The sequence below is a fragment of the Aegilops tauschii genome, chromosome 3 (assembly GCF_002575655.3).
Source record: "Aegilops tauschii subsp. strangulata cultivar AL8/78 chromosome 3, Aet v6.0, whole genome shotgun sequence".
Classification (NCBI taxonomy): Eukaryota; Viridiplantae; Streptophyta; class Magnoliopsida; order Poales; family Poaceae; genus Aegilops; species Aegilops tauschii.
In genome coordinates, this window is record NC_053037.3 from 609,054,835 (window position 1) to 609,073,359 (window position 18,525).

Genomic DNA, 18,525 nt, shown 5'->3' on the forward strand with positions numbered 1-18,525 from the left:
AGCACAGGTATGACTATCTTGATTCTGTCATAAAATCGTCATGGATGTACATGCATGACAAAAAACGCGACCTATTGTGACAAACACGTATCATCACGGAAGTGTATTTTTTTGTAGTGTATGGTGGCTGTTTTGAGGAAGGTTTATGGTGGGTGTATGATACCGGCGAAAGGTGCGCGGTATTAGAGAGGCTAGCAATGGTGGAAGGAAGAAGGGTGCGTATAATCCATGGACTCAACATTAGTCATAAAGAACTCATATACTTATTGCAAAAATCTACAAGTTATCAAAGCAAAATATTACGTGCATGCTCCTAGGGGGATAGATTGGTAGGAAAAGACCATCGCTCGTCCCCGACCGCCACTCATAAGGAAGATAATCAATAAATAAATCATGCTCCGACTTCATCACATAACGGTTCACCATACGTGCATGCTACGGGAATCACAAACTTTAACACAAGTATTTCTCAAATTCACAACTACTCAACTAGCATGACTCTAATATCACCATCTTTATATCTCAAAACAAGTATCAAGCATCAAACTTTTCTTAGTATTCAACACACTCATAAGAAAGTTTTTACTAATCTTGAATACCAAGCATATTAGGATTATTTAAGCAAATTACCATGCTATATAAGACTCTCAAAATGATCTAAGTGAAGCATGAGAGATCAATAGTTTCTATAAAACAAATCCATCACCGTGCTCTAAAAGATATAAGTGAAGTACTAGAGCAAAACTATATAACTCAAAAGATATAAGCGAAGCACATAGAGTATTCTAACAAATTCCAAATCATGTATGGCTATCTCAAAAGGTGTGTACAGAAAGGATGATTGTGGTAAACTAAAAAGCAAAGACTCATATCATACAAGACGCTCCAAGCAAAACACATGTCATGTGGTGAATAAAAATATAGCTCCAAGTAAAGTTACCGATGGAAGTAGACGAAAGAAGGGATGCCTTCTGGGGCATCCCCAAGCTTTGGCTTTATGGTATCCTTATATTATCTTGGGGGTGCCATGAGCATCCCCAAGCTTAGGCTCTTGCCACTCATTGTTCCATAATCCATCAAATCTTTCACCCAAAACTTGAAAACTTCACAGCACAAAACTCAACAGAAAATCTCGTGAGCTCCGTTAGCGAAAGAAAACAAAAGACCACTTCAAGGTACTGTAATGAACTCATTCTTTATTTATATTGGTGTTAAACCTACTGTATTCCAACTTCTCTATGGTTTATAAACAATTTTACTAGCCATAGATTCATCAAAATAAGCAAACAACACACGAAAAACAGAATCTGTCAAGAACAGAACAGTCTGTAGTAATCTGTAACTAACGCAAACTTCTGGAACTCCAACAAATCAGCCAAAATAGGGCGACCTAGACAATTTGTTTATTGATCAGCAGCAATTGGAATCAGTATTTTATCACGTTCTGGTGATTTTTAACAATTATTTTCGTGAACAGAAAGTTTCTGGAAATTTCTGCAAGATCAAATAACTATCATCCAAGAAGATCCTATAGGTTTTACTTGGCACAAACACTAATTAAAACATAAAAACACATCTAACCAGAGGCTAGAACAAATATTTATTCCTAAACATAAGCAAAAAGCAAAAAAACTAAAAATAAAATTGGGTTGCCTCCCAACAAGCGCTATCGTTTAACGCCCCTAGCTGGGCATAAAAGCAAGGATAGATCTAGGTATTGCCATCTTTGGTACGCAATCCATAAGTGGCTCTCATGATAGATTCATATGGTAATTTTATTTTCTTCCTAGGGAAGTGTTCCATGCCTTTCTTTAATGGAAATTGGAATCTAATATTCCCTTCCTTCATATCAATAATTGCACCAATCGTTCTAAGGAAAGGTCTACCAAGAATAATAGGACATGAAGGATTGCAATCTATATCAAGAAGAATAAAATCTACGGGCACATAATTCCTATTTGCAACAATAAGAACATCATTAATTATTCCCATAGGTTTCTTAATAGTGGAATCCGCAAGGTGCAAGTTTAGAGAGCAATCATCAAAATCACGGAAACCTAGCAAATCGCACAAAGTTTTGGGAATAGTGGAAACACTAGCACCCAAATCACATATAAAGTTTTCTAGGGAAGAAACTTCCAACTCAAGTTTTTCTTCATAAGATTGCATCAAAGCATCAATGATATGTTTGGTAAAAGCTTTATTTTGACTATAAGCATGAGGAGAATTTAGCACGGATTGCAACAAGGAAATACAATCTATCAAAGAGCAATTTTCATAATTAAATTCCTTGAAATCCAAAATAGTGGGTTTATTAACATCTAGGGTTTTGATTTCTTCAATCCCACTTTTATCAAATTTAGCATCAAGATCTAAAAACTCCGAATTTTTGGAACGCCTTCTAGGTAAAGGTGGATCATATTCAATCCCATCATTATCAAGATTCATATTGCAAAACAAGGATTTAATAGGGGACACATCAATAACTTTTAGATCTTCATCTTTATTTTCATAGAAATCCGGTTTAGCGGCCATCTTATTAACTAAGGTAGCCTGCTTATCCGATATTTCGGCTATCAACTTCTCAAGACGAGCAATTTGGGATCTCAAACCATCAAATTCTTTAGACATATCATCGAGCTCTCTATTCATATAACTCATAAAGCTTTTTTGTTCCTTAAGCTCGTTTCTGAAGAAATTATTATGCTCAAATTGCAAAACCATAAAACTCCTGGCGTTGCTTTCGATCTCTTCTAACCTTTTAAGGTGAAGATCACCAAATCTAGGTAGAGCCATCGCGACAAACAAGCAATCCAACACACGAGCAAACAAAAAGCAAGCGAAAAAGAGGTGAACGAAAAAGAGAGGGCGAATAAAACGGCAATGGTGAAGTGGGGGAGAGGAAAATGAGAGGCAAATGGCAAATAATGTAATGCGGGAGATAAGGGTTTGTGATGGGTACTTGGTATGTTGACTTTTGCGTAGACCTCCCCGGCAACGGCGCCAGAAATCCTTCTTGCTACCTCTTGCGCACTGCGTTGGTTTTCCCTTGAAGAGGAAAGGGTGATGCAGCAAAGTAGCGTAAGTATTTCCCTCAGTTTTTGAGAACCAAGGTATCAATCCAGTAGGAGGCTACGCGCGAGTCCCTCGCACCTACACAAAACAAATAAATCCTCGCAACCAACGTGATAAGGGGTTGTCAATCCCTACACGGTCACTTACGAGAGTGAGATCTGATAGATATGATAGGATAATATTTTTGGTATTTTTATGATAAAGATGCAAAGTAAAATAAAAGCAAAGTAAAAAAGCAAAGGAAATAACTAAGTGTTGGAAGATTAATATGATGAAGATAGACCTGGGGGCCATAGGTTTCACTAGTGGCTTCTCTCAAGAGCATAAGTATTTTATGGTGGGTGAACAAATTACTGTTGAGCAATTGACATAATTGAGCATAGTTATGAGAATATCTAGGTATGATCATGTATATAGGCATCACGTCCGAGACAAGTAGACAGACTCCTGCCTGCATCTACTACTATTACTCCACTCATCGACCGCTATCCAGCATGCATCTAGAGTATTAAGTTCATGAAAACAGAGTAACACCTTAAGCAAGATGACATGATGTAGAGGGATAAATTCAGGCAATATGATAAAAACCCCATCTTGTTATCCTCGATGGCAACAATACAATACGTGCCTTGCTGCCCCTACTGTCACTAGGAAAGGACACCGCAAGATTGAACCCAAAGCTAAGCACTTCTCCCATTGCAAGAAAGATCAATCTAGTAGGCCCAACCAAACTGATAATTCGAAGAGACTTGCAAAGATAACCAATCATACATAAAAGAATTCAGAGAAGATTCAAATATTGTTCAAAGATAAACTTGATCATAAACCCACAATTCATCGGTCTCAACAAACATACCGCAAAAAGAAGATTACATCGAATAGATCTCCACGAGAGAGGGGGAGAACATTGTATTGAGATCCAAAAAGAGAGAAGAAGCCATCTAGCTAATAACTATGGACCCGAAGGTCTGAGGTAAACTACTCACACTTCATCGGAGGGGCTATGGTGTTGATGTAGAAGCCCTCCGTGATCGATGCCCCCTCCGGTGGAGCTCCGGAACAGGCCCCAAGATGGGATCTCGTGGGTACAGAAGGTTGCGGCGGTGGAATTAGGTTTTTGGCTCCGTATCTGATCGTTTGGGGGTACGTAGGTATATATAGGAGGAAGGAGTACGTCGGTGGAGCAACAGGGGGCCCACGAGGGTGGAGGGCGCGCCCTGGGGGGGGGGGGGTAGGCGCACCCCCTACCTCGTGGCTTCCTCCTTTGTTTCTTGACATAGGGTCCAAGTCTCCTGGATCTTGTTCGTTCCAAAAATCACGTTCCCGAAGGTTTCATTCCGTTTGGACTCCGTTTGATATCCTTTTTCTGCGAAACTCTGAAATAGGCAAAAAACAGCAATTCTGGGCTGGGCCTCCGGTTAATAGGATAGTCCCAAAAATAATATAAAAGTGAATAATAAATCCCAATAATGTCCAAAACAGTAGATAATATAGCATGGACCAATCAAAAATTATAGATACGTTGGAGACGTATCAGATACTAGGGATCAAACCCTAACAAAACTAACTCGATTACATGATAGATCTCATCCAACCCATCACCGTCCAGCAAGCCTACGATGGAATTACTCACGCACAGTGGTGAGCATCATGAAATTGGTGATGGAGGATGGTTGATGATGACGACGGCGACGAATCCCCCTCTCCAGAGCCCTGAACGGACTCCAGATCAGCCCTCCCGAGAGGTTTTAGGGCTTGGCGGCGGCTCCGTATCGTAAAACGTGATGAATCCTTCTCCCCTGATTTTTTTCTCCCCGAAAGTGAATATATGGAGTTGGAGTTGAGGTCGGTGGAGCGTCAGGGGGCCCACGAGGTAGGGGGGCGCGCCCAGGGGGGCAGGCGCGCCCCCACCCTCGTGGACAGGGTGTAGGCCCCCTGACGTGGATTTTTCTTCCAGTATTTTTGATATTTTCCGAAAAGATGTTCCGTGGAGTCTCAGGTCATTCCGAGAACTTCTGTTTCTGCACATAAATAACACCATGGAAAGTCTGCTGAAAACAGCGTCAGTCCGGGTTAGTTCCATTCAAATCATGCAAGTTAGAGTCCAAAACAAGGGCAAAAGTGTTTGGAAAAATAGATATGACGGAGACGTATCAGCAGGCAGGGCGCGGCGACGGCGTCGGGGCACGGCAGGGGCGCGGCGGCGTCGGGGCAGGCAGGGCGCGGCGACGGCGTCGGCGTCGAGGTCCGGCAGCCTGGCGGCGTCGAGGTGTTCGTCGGTGTCGAGGCGTTCGGCGACAGAGAGGCAGATCGAAGAACTGAATGAAAAATTTCACAAGTCCAGCTTATATACACAGAGCATTGGTCCCGGTTCGTGCCACCAACCGGTACCAATGCCCCCCTTTAGTACCGGTTGGTGCCACCAACCGGGACCAAAGATCTCTTTTCAGCAATCCAAAGGGCGGGAAGCGGCGGCCTTTGGTCCCGGTTTGTGGCACCAACCGGTACTAAAGGGGGGGGGGGAATTGGTTCCGGTTGGTGGGACGAACCGGTACCAATGCCCACCTTTAGTCCCGGTTGGTGCCACCAACCGGGACCAAAGGCCGCGCACAGCGGCGTGGTGGTGGGAGTTTAGTCCCACCTTGCTAGTTGAGAGGGGTGCACAGTGGTTTATAAGCCCCACTGCCGCACCCCTCTCGAGCTCCTCTCTATTGCAGGCTTACGGGCCTAATTTTCACTGCTATGCCAGATGGGCCTACTGGGCCTACTGCGGGCCTGAATCCTAGCCCATTGATGGGTTTCTAGTCGTATTCAGGCCGTGGTGGCCCAGTAGGTGGCAATTTTTTTATTTTTCCCAGTTTTTTTGTTTTATTTTTTGTTTTATTTGTTTTGTTTCTACTTACAACAAAATACTTATTTATTTTATTTTATTTTGTTTCTACTTATATATTTACTATTAAAGTTTCTAACAAACAAAGTTCTTTATGAAAATTCTTTTTGCTTTTAATGATTTTGAACAGAAAATACTTTGATAATTTTAGTTGCATCAATTTTATATAATTTTAGTTTCATAAATTTTAGAGGTTGCTTATAATGTTTTGAACAGAAAATACTTTGATAATTTTAGTTTCATAAATTTTATTTATGTTATTAAAGTTTATTTTATTTTATTTTATTTTGATTCTACTTATATATTTTATTAAAGTTTATATTATTTTGTTTCAAATTACTTATTTATTTTATTTTATGATAATTCTTTTTCCTATTAAATTTTCATGGATTTACTGATTATTTTATTTTGTTTCTCTTTCAAAGTATCAGGGTTTCATACGGAAACTTGTCTGTTACAAAAGGATTTCATTTTTTTAAACTTATTTAAACTCCATAGTTTTTCTATGTTCAAAATGCACCATTCAAAGCCACATCATCAATTTTCAACCCTTTCTGACTTCATTTGTTATTTTTCATGCATTTACTGATTTTTTTTCAGCTATAAGACCCTGAAATTAAAAAGCATTTCAAATGAACTCTGAAAAGGTTAAAAGTTGGCATGGTATCATCATTTCACCCACATAGCATGTGCAAGAAAGTAGAGAGGCTTACGGCAAAAACTGGATGCACTTCGTGTACAAAACGGACAATCTCTTTCGAAGTATCAGGGTTTCATACAGAAACTCGTCTGTTACGAAAGGATTTCATTTTTTTGAACTTATTTGAACTCCATAGTTTTTCTATGTTCAAAATGCACCATTCAAAGCCACATCATCAATTTTCAACCCTTTCTGACTTCATTTGTTATTTTTCATGCATTTACTGATTTTTTCCAGCTATAAGACCCTGAAATTGAAAAGCACTACAAATGAACATGGATAGATAAGTGACCAAATTAATAGTAGTTCATCATCACATTAAAACCAAAGTACATACATAGTTCAAATTGAACAACATATAGCTCTCCAGAGCATCTAGTTAAACCATACATTGAAAATATGTAAAACCTTTCAATGCAACAACAAATGCGATCATAATCACAACTAAGGTAACAATTGATCCAACGGCATAATGATACCAAGCCTCGGTATGAATGGCATATTTTCTAATCTTTCTAATCTTCAACCGCATTGCATCCATCTTGATCTTGTGATCATCGACGACATCCGCAACATGCAACTCCAATATCATCTTCTCCTCCTCAATTTTTTTATTTTTTCCTTCAAGTAATTGTTTTCTTCTTCGACTAAATTTAACCTCTCGACAATAGGGTCAGTTGTAATTTCCGGTTCAACCACCTCCTACATAAATAAAATCTATGTCACATTGGTCGGCATAATTGTCATAAACAATAAATGAACCAAATAGTTATAAAAAGACAATATATACCACATCTGAATCATAGACAGGACGAGGGCCGACGGGGCGGATACCAGAACCATCGCACTATATAATAACAAGGAATAATAAAAGTAAGAAAATTAGACAAGTATCTATCTCAAGTAAGAATTTTTTCTTTCAGAAAGAAGATAAGAACAAGAGGCTCACCACGGTGGTGCCGGCGACGAGATCGGCGCGGGCGATCGACGGCGGTGAAGACGAAGACGGGACGTGACGGACCGCTAAACCTAGAAAAATCTCGAGGAAAATGGAGCTCGGAGGTCGAGTTTCGAGAGAAGAAATATTAACTAGTGTGGCTCGGACATTTCATCGAACACCTCATGTGCATAGGAGGTGAGCTAGAGCACCCAAATGCCTTCCCTCGCCGGCCAGCAAAAAACAGAGTAGGGTGGAGTGCTCTGCTCGCTGGCGATGGGCTATATATAGGCAAATCATTTGTCCCGGTTCGTGGCTGGAACCGGGACCAATGGTTATGGGCCAGGAGCGATGCCCATTAGTCCCGGTTCGTTTCTAGAACCGGGACAAATGGGTCCAGACAAACCGGGACCAAAGCCCGCGAGGCCCCGGCCGGCCACCTGGGCTCACGGACCGGGACGAATGCACCCGTTGGTCCCGGTTCGTATAAGAACCGGGACTAATGGGCTGGCCAGGCCCGAACGAAAGCCCCTTTTTCTACTAGTGAAAGGTTGTGCTAACTAAGATACAAATGACTGAAAATTAAACTAACAAACGAAGATAACTGATTTTCTCTCAATGATGAAAATGATGGACTATGAAATGAAATTAGAAAATGAAGAACTGTTTCTGTGTATGTGCACTTGACTGTATACGATGTTACCAGTCTTCACATTATGAAGAAACGAGGGGTCAACATTGCTTATGTATGTGCACTTGACTATATATGATGTCACCTAGTCTTCACATTAGTTAATCTACTCATGCCTAGACAATGACTAAAGAAACAGAAGCAACTACTAAGTCTTCACATTACTTCATCAACTCATGCCCCCCATGATCAAAATGATGGACTAAACAAAAGACTGAAGCTTATGGTGGACTGAAGATTGGTAATCTCAACACTTGACTAAAATCAAATACTAATGGACCGGAACAGTGTGTGATCCATTTCTGCAGCCCCAACATCAGCTTGTGGTTGCAAAGGCTTCTAATGAAAAAAAAAACAAGGAGATACTAAGAATACTCTTTCAAACGCAAAGTATTCTTTAGCTATTTGTTCCACATAATACTGATAGCTAAAAGTAAATTTCAGCAGAAGAAATTTTGTGTCCCCCATACTAGCACAAACACAAACACCTGCTGCAGCAATGGACACTGAAAGCCCACACAGTGCTGAATCGAATCGCCAACACTTTCCAAGAGCCAGCAAAAAAGGTCTAGATCCTGATATAACTACTTTCCGATCCTAATCAGAAGCTTGCTCGTTGTGCAAAACACCAAAAAATTACTATACATAAACAAACAAAAATCATACGAGTGGGTGTACTGCGACATAAATCCAAATTACATGGACAAAGGCCGGGTTTTGTGCAGTCCGGCGCGGCGACAGAGAACACAATGCACTGAGCAGAGGTGCAAGAGACAGAAGCTCACCCTACATGTCTCGCCAGCGACGGTCACGTGCCTCCCACAAAGAAAAAAAAACGATGGACACCCCTGAACCCGGTAGAAAAAGACCGCGACCGAGAACACATTTAAGCAGACACCTGGTGCACGACGAACAGCGCAAACTGCGATTGGCTACGAGATCCAACGGCCGAGAATTCGACCAAGAACGAAATGGAAATTCAGTCTGACCAAATTTTAGTAAAAATGCATGTTTGTAAAAGTTAGCTCAGGATGCACCAAATACCAAAATCAGTTTACAAAGCACAACCACTTAGCTTATCTGAAATAGTACAAAGCACAGCTAACCCGAATTTTAAACAAGACAACAGTAACCATACCCTTGATAATCGGATTAAACATGCAATATCTTCTCTTTTTTGCGATAGATTAAAGATATGCAACATGTTAGCGCTGGTCACTTGGTATTCGGGAGGAAGGAGGAGGGCGGCTTGGCTGGTCGGCGATCTCGGAGACGCGGTCATGGTAGTAGGCGTGGTAGGGGTCGGAGGGCTGGAGGAAGTTGAACTTGGCGTTTCCCGGGTGGTGGCGGACGACGCGGCGCTCGAACTGGGGCCCTTTCTCGGCGACCAAGGTGGCCGTCTTCTCGATGATGACGCGGATGTCGGGCGCGGGTGGATGATCCCGACGGCGCGCGTGTGGGTGGCCGCCGTCGGCGCGGGCTCGGGGGCGGCGGACGAGGGGACGATCGGCGGTGGCTGCTGGTGGTGCTCGCCGCCGAGAAGCGTGAGGGCTCCCATGGGCGGCCTCGGCGGCGGCCGTGGCGAGCTGTAGAGTTTCGGCGACCGGACGAGCGGGGGTGTGGATCGGAATCGATTGGGCGGGGGCGAGAGGAGTTTGTGGGCCGTGGCGATGGGGATCCGGTCGAAGGGGTGCGGGCCGCAAATTTAAAGGCTTCGGAGGAGTCGGTTGGATTGGGTCGGTTAGGTTAGAGCAACTCTAGCAGACCTCGCAAAACGCGTTTGTAGTTTGCGCAAAACCTTTTTACGGGCCGGCGAGGGCTGGCACAGATGCAGACCCCCCAAACGGACCCGTAAAAAAGTATATTCGCGGAATATGCTTTTTTACGGGTCGGCTATGCGGGTTTTGCTCGGGCAACAGCGCAACGACCCGCAAACAGAGAAACTGCAAATCTGAAATTTGTCATAGGGCTTCACAAACAAGTTCAAATTCAAATGACATAAACAGTTTGCACGCGAATAAAAGCGAAGTTCATTACGCAAAAGAGGGCATGCAAAGGTATACGCCCATGTCCGGCATCATCTTGGGGGTCGATCTTCACTCGGCGCCATGGAGTCCATCTTGAAGTTCATCAACACCACCGTAGCCACCTCCGTTGCTTGTACCAACTCCCGCACCGAAATCATCCACATTGCCACCGTATGAAGCAGAGAAAACATCACCGGAACTGGCAGACGGACCGGCCGAGGCGACCATTCTCCTCTTCAAGATCTCTCTCCTTGTCATATCATGCCATGTTTTGGTGACGTCGTCCATGTCATTGCGGTTCATTGACATGATCTTGTTCTCTTCGGCGAGCAACAATGACAGCGATTTGTTTTCAGAGGCGCGTACTTTTCTCTCCTCAATGGCAGCTCTGCGCAGCCCCTCTTCCTTGAGCATTTGCCATTTTTCTTGCTTCTCTTTTGCCTTCTTTTCGGCCAACTCTTTCTTGATCTTCAACGACTTCAACAACATTAACTCGTTTGATTGCACCATGGCATCAATCTTCTCCCTCAAGCTCGATGCTTCTTGCTCTCTCTTTATCTTCTCTCTAGTCGTCTTGTCGCCATCGGGGTTGTTCAAATTTCTTGGGCTATCATCATCTTCATCTTCATCCATGTTTGTAAGTGAGCCTCTCTTTGATGGGGACTCTTTGTCGATCAACTTCCACTTGTCGCACTTTTGGAGCAACTCCCAACAATGCTCTAATTTGAAGAATCTGCCTTCCGAAGCTTCCATGTCCTTGTATCTATGTTGAGCAATCTTGTCCTACACAATGCGAACAAGATGTTGCAATCATTTTTCATGATACATAATGATGATGCACAACTTGAACAAAGGCAAAGCAAACTCACATAGTCAGACTCCACGGTGCCACTTGGAGGTGCATTGCGTACTTGCTCCAAGCAAGCTGCCCAACGGCTGCACATAGGCTTGATGTTCTCCCAACGACCTTGAAGCGACCGAAATGTGCGTGGAGTCTTGTTGGGGTAGTTTTTCATAATGCGAAAGTATTGATCTTCGATCCTTTTCCAATATCTCTTGGCGGTTACCCGTGCATGCATCAAGAGACACCGCACTCCATGCTTTGATCAAAGCTTGATCTTCCAAGATGGTGTAGTTCTTCGATCTTTGGCTTTTCCCAGCTTTTGCTTGTGAATTCTCAAACGCTTCCGCTTCGATCTCAGCCAAGTCGTCCGCACAACCATGGTCGTCCACACCGCACTCTGTTTCATTGTAGTCGAAAGGTTTGAAGGGGGCTTGATCAATGTCAACCGCGTTCGTGTCCAACAAGTTCACGAACTCGGTTGTTGCATTGTTCGAACCACCGATGTACCGAACGATAAGAAGTCACGAGCTATCAATAAACAATGGCAAAAATGAAAGAGAATCACCGAAGTCCGAAGAGATATACCTTCCGGCCATTTCGTCAAACACCTCGCTCGCGGGGGGAGCGGCACCGTTGAATGGTATCGCCGGAGCACCTCCTTGCGGGGGGATGGAGTGAGAGGTTGAAGAAGATTTGTTCCTTGAAGTCGGAACCTTCATCCGCTTTGCGCCCGCGGCCTTGCCGGCCTTCTCCGCCGCCGACCGGGATCGCACAGCGGCATTGCCGCCCGGAGCGCGGGCCATCGCGGCGGGGGCAGCCGGATTCCCGCCTTGCACAAGCACGTTGCCCTGCCACTTGCGGGCAGGCGTGGCATGTGCTTGGGCGACGCCGGCGGGGCCTACATGGCCGGCGACAAGATCCGCCCGAGGGGAAGGAGCGTGCGTGACCTCGACGGTGACGGGGGGCAGCATCGGGTCGTCCATGGCGGCGAGGGACGGCCGGGGAGGAGCGGCCGGAGCTTCGGAGGGGGGGGGGGGGGCAATGGTGGCGGAGGGTGCGGGAAGCGGGAAAGGGGGCGCGGAAATGTCCCTCCCGCCAAATCTCGCGCCGGATGGGGGTTGAGCTCGGGTCGGCCTCCCAGCCCGTGAAGATAGAGGTTGGGGGAGAAGATTTGCCGCGCCCCGCAAAATTTTTTGCGGGCCGGGGCGTTTTGCGGGGTCTGCTCGTGCATATTTTTCGGCCCCGACCCGCAATTTGGCGGTTATTTTACGGGCCGGGGCGTTTTGCGGGGTCTGCTAGAGTTGCTCTTAGGTCGGTCGGGGAGACCGACTCGATTCGAGTTAACGCAACTAGCACATTTTCCTCTTTTTTTTACAATTTATCAAGTACAAGTTGAGTAGTTGACATATGAATAATCGTTTTTTTATGGGTGATAAATTGTACTATTACTCAAATCATAGTGTCCATCACCTAAAAAAACATAGTGTCCATACAATCAGCTAGAGCTAGCTCAACAGCAACATCTGGACCAGAACCAATCCAAGTCATGGCCCGTCCATCTAATATAGCATAACTAGTTAAGCTATCGCTAACTTATTTTAAAAGCGATTTACATGAGTAATACAAGAAACATGAATTCCCATAAGGTAATTGAGATCTCCTTAACTATCAAAGAATATGTCATTCTTATGTTTGAAATACCTAAACTTGTTTATTTTCTTTTATCCTCTCTTCTTTACCGCACAAGCCACAAATCCAATTCCATTTATCTCTCCTTGTTAACATGAGCACTTCCATTTTCGAGCAACTTGATATTCCCTGACAAAGACACGTGAGCGTATGAGTCGATTCGAGAATGATCTTTGTCGGTTGTAAGGTGTTTCACAGAAGGGTGGAATTGCTCAGTGATTATACATATATGCATAGAGCAAGCATTGTAGAGAATAACGATAACCACATAACAACACACAAGTCAAGTTAACATCCTCAAATTGATTCGTAGACGCCTATGAGCTATGAATAAATAAGATGCATGCACGTCTAAAGAATTTTGGATGAGCTATGTATCATCCATGAATTACTCTCGCACACATGCACCCTTGATTAATTGCGATTGGTTGTTTCAACCCATTGCAGCTATCAGCTATAGCACTTGCCACTTGGTGTGTTTCTCTTTCTCTGCAAACGGCGAGGCAACCAACACAAAAACTAACCAGATGGAAAAAATAATATTGGCCGCCCTTATTTGGTAAAAAACAATAATTCTTGTTATGTATACAGAATATAAAAAACATAAGCCATATATATAGGTGCTGCCCATGCACTAGAGCCGAGAATTTTCTATTCTTCGCCTATATCAACAGTCCCTTTTTTTGAGAATATATAGCAACACGTTTTCACTATAACGCCGAGGTGTACGCTCACAAGGGCCGGCCAAACTCAACAGGTCAGGATACTGGGCTTTTTTATTTTATTTTCGGTCATCTCCATCGGTTTTCTTTAAAAAATCCTTGATTATTTCGGTCTATATTTTGTCTTTTTACGTTCTTATAATACATAAATACTTTTTACTGCATACACATTTTTTAAATCCATGAATAGTTGTTTAACACCCATGATTTTTTTTACATTTTATGATTTTTTTAGATCCAGGAACTTTTTTAAAACTCATGAACTTTATAAAATATATGGACATATCAAAAATTGATGATGAATATTTTCAAAATCGTGATCTTCTTAGATAATAAAGTTTCAATTTATAAAAAAACTGATAGAATATTTTTTGTAACTATTTTTCTTTGGCTAACAAATGTACAATACTTTTCTTCGACGCTCGAGAAGCAGCGAGAGAATAAAAGGTTAAAGCATATTGGTAGGCTCATATAGGCCTCATGTGTGTTTGGGGGTCTATTCCGTGCACACAACATGGAATCGGAGCTCCCCATAGCGCGCGAATCTAATCCCATGCTTACCGTGGGGGGTGCCGAGCAAACACGTACCGCCCGCATTATAATTGGGCTGGACCAACTTGGCCTTTGATATTTTTTATTATTTCTGGTGTTCGTTGTATTGCCATAATCGAAGATGAATAGATCGGATGTTTTCCCGCAACAAAGAACTTTTTTTGAAAAATTTGATGAACATTGTATATATTCATGGACATCTTTTAAATTTATGAACTCATTTCTTTTAAAATATCATGATATTTTTTAAATACCCAACCATTTTTTAAATTCAGAAGTGTTTTAAATGGACGAGAATTTTTTAATTTAGTTTTTTCATATATTTTTATTTTTTTCTCTCTAATTTTTTGTTTAGATAACCCGGCTTAACACTGGTTGACACAGGAACAAAGAAACCGCTGCCGGTTCCCTGTAAAAAACCAAAGGGAGGGAATTTTTTTTTGAGACAAACCAAAGGGAGGAAAAGAAACCACAAATTCACTAATGGGCCGGCTCACACTGTGGGTGCATCTATAGAATGGGCCTCGGAAGTGGTAGGTCTGCTCCCGATCCTCAGCCTATAAATGAGAACGACACTGACCGGTCTATCGCCCAAACCCTAACCCCACTTCCTCCACATTTCCGATCTCGCTCCGCCCCGCAGAAAGCAGCGAGAGTCGACTTCAAGGTACCCCAGGAGCTCTTTTCTCTTGCGTATATCACTAGTCACTAGACTAGAGTGTGGCGTACTGTCATGGTGAATTTGTGACGATGTGGGGTTATATATTTACGTCCATTGGACTGGGATTTATAGATAGGCAAGGATTTTTGATACTTCAAGGTGCGTTGCTCATCTCATCATGTACATATGATCCGTTAGATCTAAGGGTTTTGATAGATAGGCAATTAGTATTGTTCATCGTTTTCTCCTTCGGATGAAACCCCTTTTTAGGCATGAATATTTCTTCTTATACGGATCATGCAGAAGTTGGATTTTGTAAAAGTTATTATTATCAAAAGTAATTTATGAATAATAGCAAGATAATTATATGTCTGAATTGGTCAACCTCTGTGACTAGATGGATTTTTTATGTTGCTTCTAAGACGTTACCTGTTGGAAGTGTAAATAAAAGCTGGGCGATCCATCTGCTGCATACTCTCTTTTTTTGATAAATAAACATGGCATACATTGTAGCAATTCTGAAGATTGCGCTAACTTAGCTTCTGTAACGTTAGTCTTCTTTGCTGATTTGGCATTTGCCTGTTCTGTTATTCCAGTAGAAAAAGTGTTAGTTTTCTTTGCGGGGTAAATAAGTGTCAGTTAACTCACAGCTTATCTCTTCAGTGTATGCACACAACTAAGTGAACCATGATATTCTTATTAGTGCTTGTTGGAAATGTAGACGATTTTCTATTATTGTTGCACAACGCTTCAAATGGAAAACCTTCTAAACACTAAGTTATGTACAAAAAAAGCTTGTTGGAATTGTTGACAATTTTTTTATTGTTCTGCACAACGCTTCGAATAGAAAAGTGTCTAAAAACTAATTAGTTGTGTTTTGTTTGCCTTTCATTCAGGATGCACATCTATGTCAAGAATCCGACCGGCAGGACGATCCGCCTCAGGCTCCATAAATCAGACACCTTGTATAGCGTCAAGGCGAAGATACAAGAGCAATACCGCCTCGTCTTTGACGGGACCCAACTAGAGGACAGCTGCACGCTAGCCGACTATGAAATCGAGCATGGATCCACGATCGACCTCCAAGAGAAGATGCAGATATTCGTGACAGAGATGCCGGCTGCTAGGACCATGGCCCTTGAGGTCGACAGCCACGACACCATCGACAGCGTCAAGGCCAAGATCGAGTACATGGAAGGCTTCCCCAAGGGCCAGCAGTGCCTCATCTTCGCCAACAAACGGCTGGAGGACGACAACCTCACCTTGGCTGACTACAACGTCTGGAAGGACTCGACCCTCCTTGTCCTCCAGCCATTTAGTCCGCGAGAAGGTATGGGTATGATGCGCATCTTCGTGAATAAAAAGGGCAAGACCCTGACCCTTGATGGGGTTGCAAGCTCGGACACTGTCGATAGTATCAAGGTGAAGATCTACAAGAAGGATGGCACTAGCCCAATACAACAGAACCTCTTGTTCGACCGCGAGAGGCTGTGGGGCGACCGCACCATGGCGGACTACGGCATAACCGGGGAGGATACTGTTGAGGATATAGCTATCGGTGTAACCCGCCCAAGATGGGCCGGGTTACGTTGGAGCAGCTCTTCGTTCAGAAGCCCAAGAACAGGTTACGGATGGCGGTTTAGTAGTAGGTCTAAGGCCCAGAGGTGACTTAAGGCCCGTAGTGGTAAACCGCCGTTGTGGCATGACTTGTAGTGTAAGGCAAGAATAGTTAAGAGTCCAAGCCGGACACAGTTTATGAGCCGGCCGGGACTCTGAGAGCCGCTGGGCGTTAACCTTTCTATATAAAGGGACGACTCGGCGGCGGTTCAGGACAAGTAAGATCAGATCGATAGTCAGGCAGAGCGGTTTAGCTCCTGGTTATCGAAACGCTAAGTAATTCCACCTCAATTGGAGTAGGCTTTTACCTTCAACGTAAGGGGCCGAACCAGTATAATCCTCGTGTCCTTTGTCCCGTTTAACCCCTTTAAGCTTCCTAGCTGCGATGGCTCCACGACTAAGTCCTTGCACGAGGACATCTGCCGTGACAATTCCACGACAGTTGGCGCCCACCGTGGGGCCAGCGCACGGTGGATTTGAGTTCTTGAAGGGCAGCTTCGAAGGGCTCAAGGGATACGCCGTGGGCCGGATGACCAAGAGTCGTCGCGGCAAGCTCTACATCGACGATGCAAGCTGGGCCCCCGACGCCGGCTCAATCGAGTACGGGTACCGGGTCCCCTTCGGCGGAATCCACGTTTTCATTGGGAAGATTGGCGAGTCGGGCCCTGAGCCGGACCTCTGCGCCGACCTCATCGAGACGGCTCAGCGTGCGAGACCCGCCCGGACTCTGCCTGCCTTGAAGCGTGCTTTCGTGGGATGCGTCCATGGAGGACTCTCTGAAGGATCTGGATCTGGCGATGAGACGGCCGCTCGCTCTGACGGCGAGTCGTCCACAGATGAGACCAACTCGTTATATCAACTTCAAGATGGCAGGCTCAGGGGTTGTTCCGATGGCGACAGTATTCCGGACCCCTTTGAGCCGCCCAGCCGGGTTGGAATCTTCATGGCCGGCGCACAACCTGTTCAAAACCCCGCCGCTGGGGCAGGGGGCCCTGCGCACTCGCCGGCTCAGGTGCTAATGGATCTCACAGATAAGATGACGGCCCTGTTAACCGCTACGGTCGTCCCAGCGGATCAAGCTCAACATGATGCAGAGGTGGCACAGTTAAAGCTGGATATAGCAAGAGCCAAGGAAGATCTGGCAGCGGAAGGGATCAGGATGGCTGCAGAGCGGGCGGCTCTCGACGCCCAGACTCAGTTGATTCAGGCGCAGTCTTTCCGACTCACGATGGATCAGAACGCATCCAATGAGATCATGAGAAGGAGGCATCAGAAGGCTCAATCTCGACTCCCTCCGGTTTACGATCCTCGAAACCTCTTCAACACGCCTGGTGCAGGGCCCAGTAACCCGCCAGAAATCACGGCACCCGGGGCTGGAACGCCGATTCAGCCGCAAGTGATGGGGCCTCCCCGTGTGAACACTACCCCGCCTCAGTATGTGCCAATACCACCGGGTCATTATGCCAACCCGTTGGAAAACATGATCGCCGCAGCGGCGCGACTGGCGGCTCTCCCAGTCGAGGGCGACTCTCCAACGGCGGTTGAAACCCGCCGGGTCAGAGAACTTCTTCAGACGGCTCTAGCGCAACAGGAGGCATATTCATATAGCCGGGACAGGATTCATTCAACCCCTCGTCCAGGCCGGAGCCCAAGTTATAGCAGACACATGGTTTCAGCGACTGGCTCAAGCAACGTCCGGCGCCGTGACTTGCCAGCTGGCCACGGCCCGGCACTTAATGGAGCCTTTAACACGGTAGACCAAGACAGAGCACGACAAGAGGCGGAGCAGGCGGTTCAGCTGACAGCTTACCAGCCCCTCCCGGTTTATCCGACGGCTTCTATCGAGGCGGGCGTACCTACGGGGACCGGAGGTGTCCCTTGTCTGGTGCCGGCTCTCCGTAATGAACGTCTGCCCAAGGATTTCAAGGGACCTAGGAAGGTACCTAATTACACGACTGATTTACAACCCGGAGTATGGATCGAGAGCTACGAGATGGCTATGGAGTTGCTGGAGGTCAGCGAAGCGGCAATGCCAAATACTTCACCATGATGTTGGATGGGACTGCCCGCACTTGGTTGAAAGGACTGCCGCCTAATTCTATCGGGTCATCGGCAGAGCT

General features: G+C 44.8%; 1 protein-coding gene across 1 annotated transcript; it reads left to right on the forward strand.

The window, feature by feature from the left end:
* The first annotated feature begins 15,685 nt into the window (after window positions 1-15,685).
* LOC109763157 (polyubiquitin 11-like) lies at window positions 15,686-16,456 on the forward strand. Its single transcript, XM_020322012.2, has one exon. The coding sequence runs from the start codon at window positions 15,686-15,688 to the stop codon at window positions 16,454-16,456; it is 771 nt and encodes a 256-aa protein (XP_020177601.2).
* The last annotated feature ends 2,069 nt before the right edge of the window (window positions 16,457-18,525 follow it).

Bases quoted from the DNA above. Each gene is read 5' to 3' on its own strand.
- LOC109763157 (XM_020322012.2), top strand. From the start codon at position 15,686: ATGCACATCTATGTCAAGAATCCGACCGGCAGGACGATCCGCCTCAGG.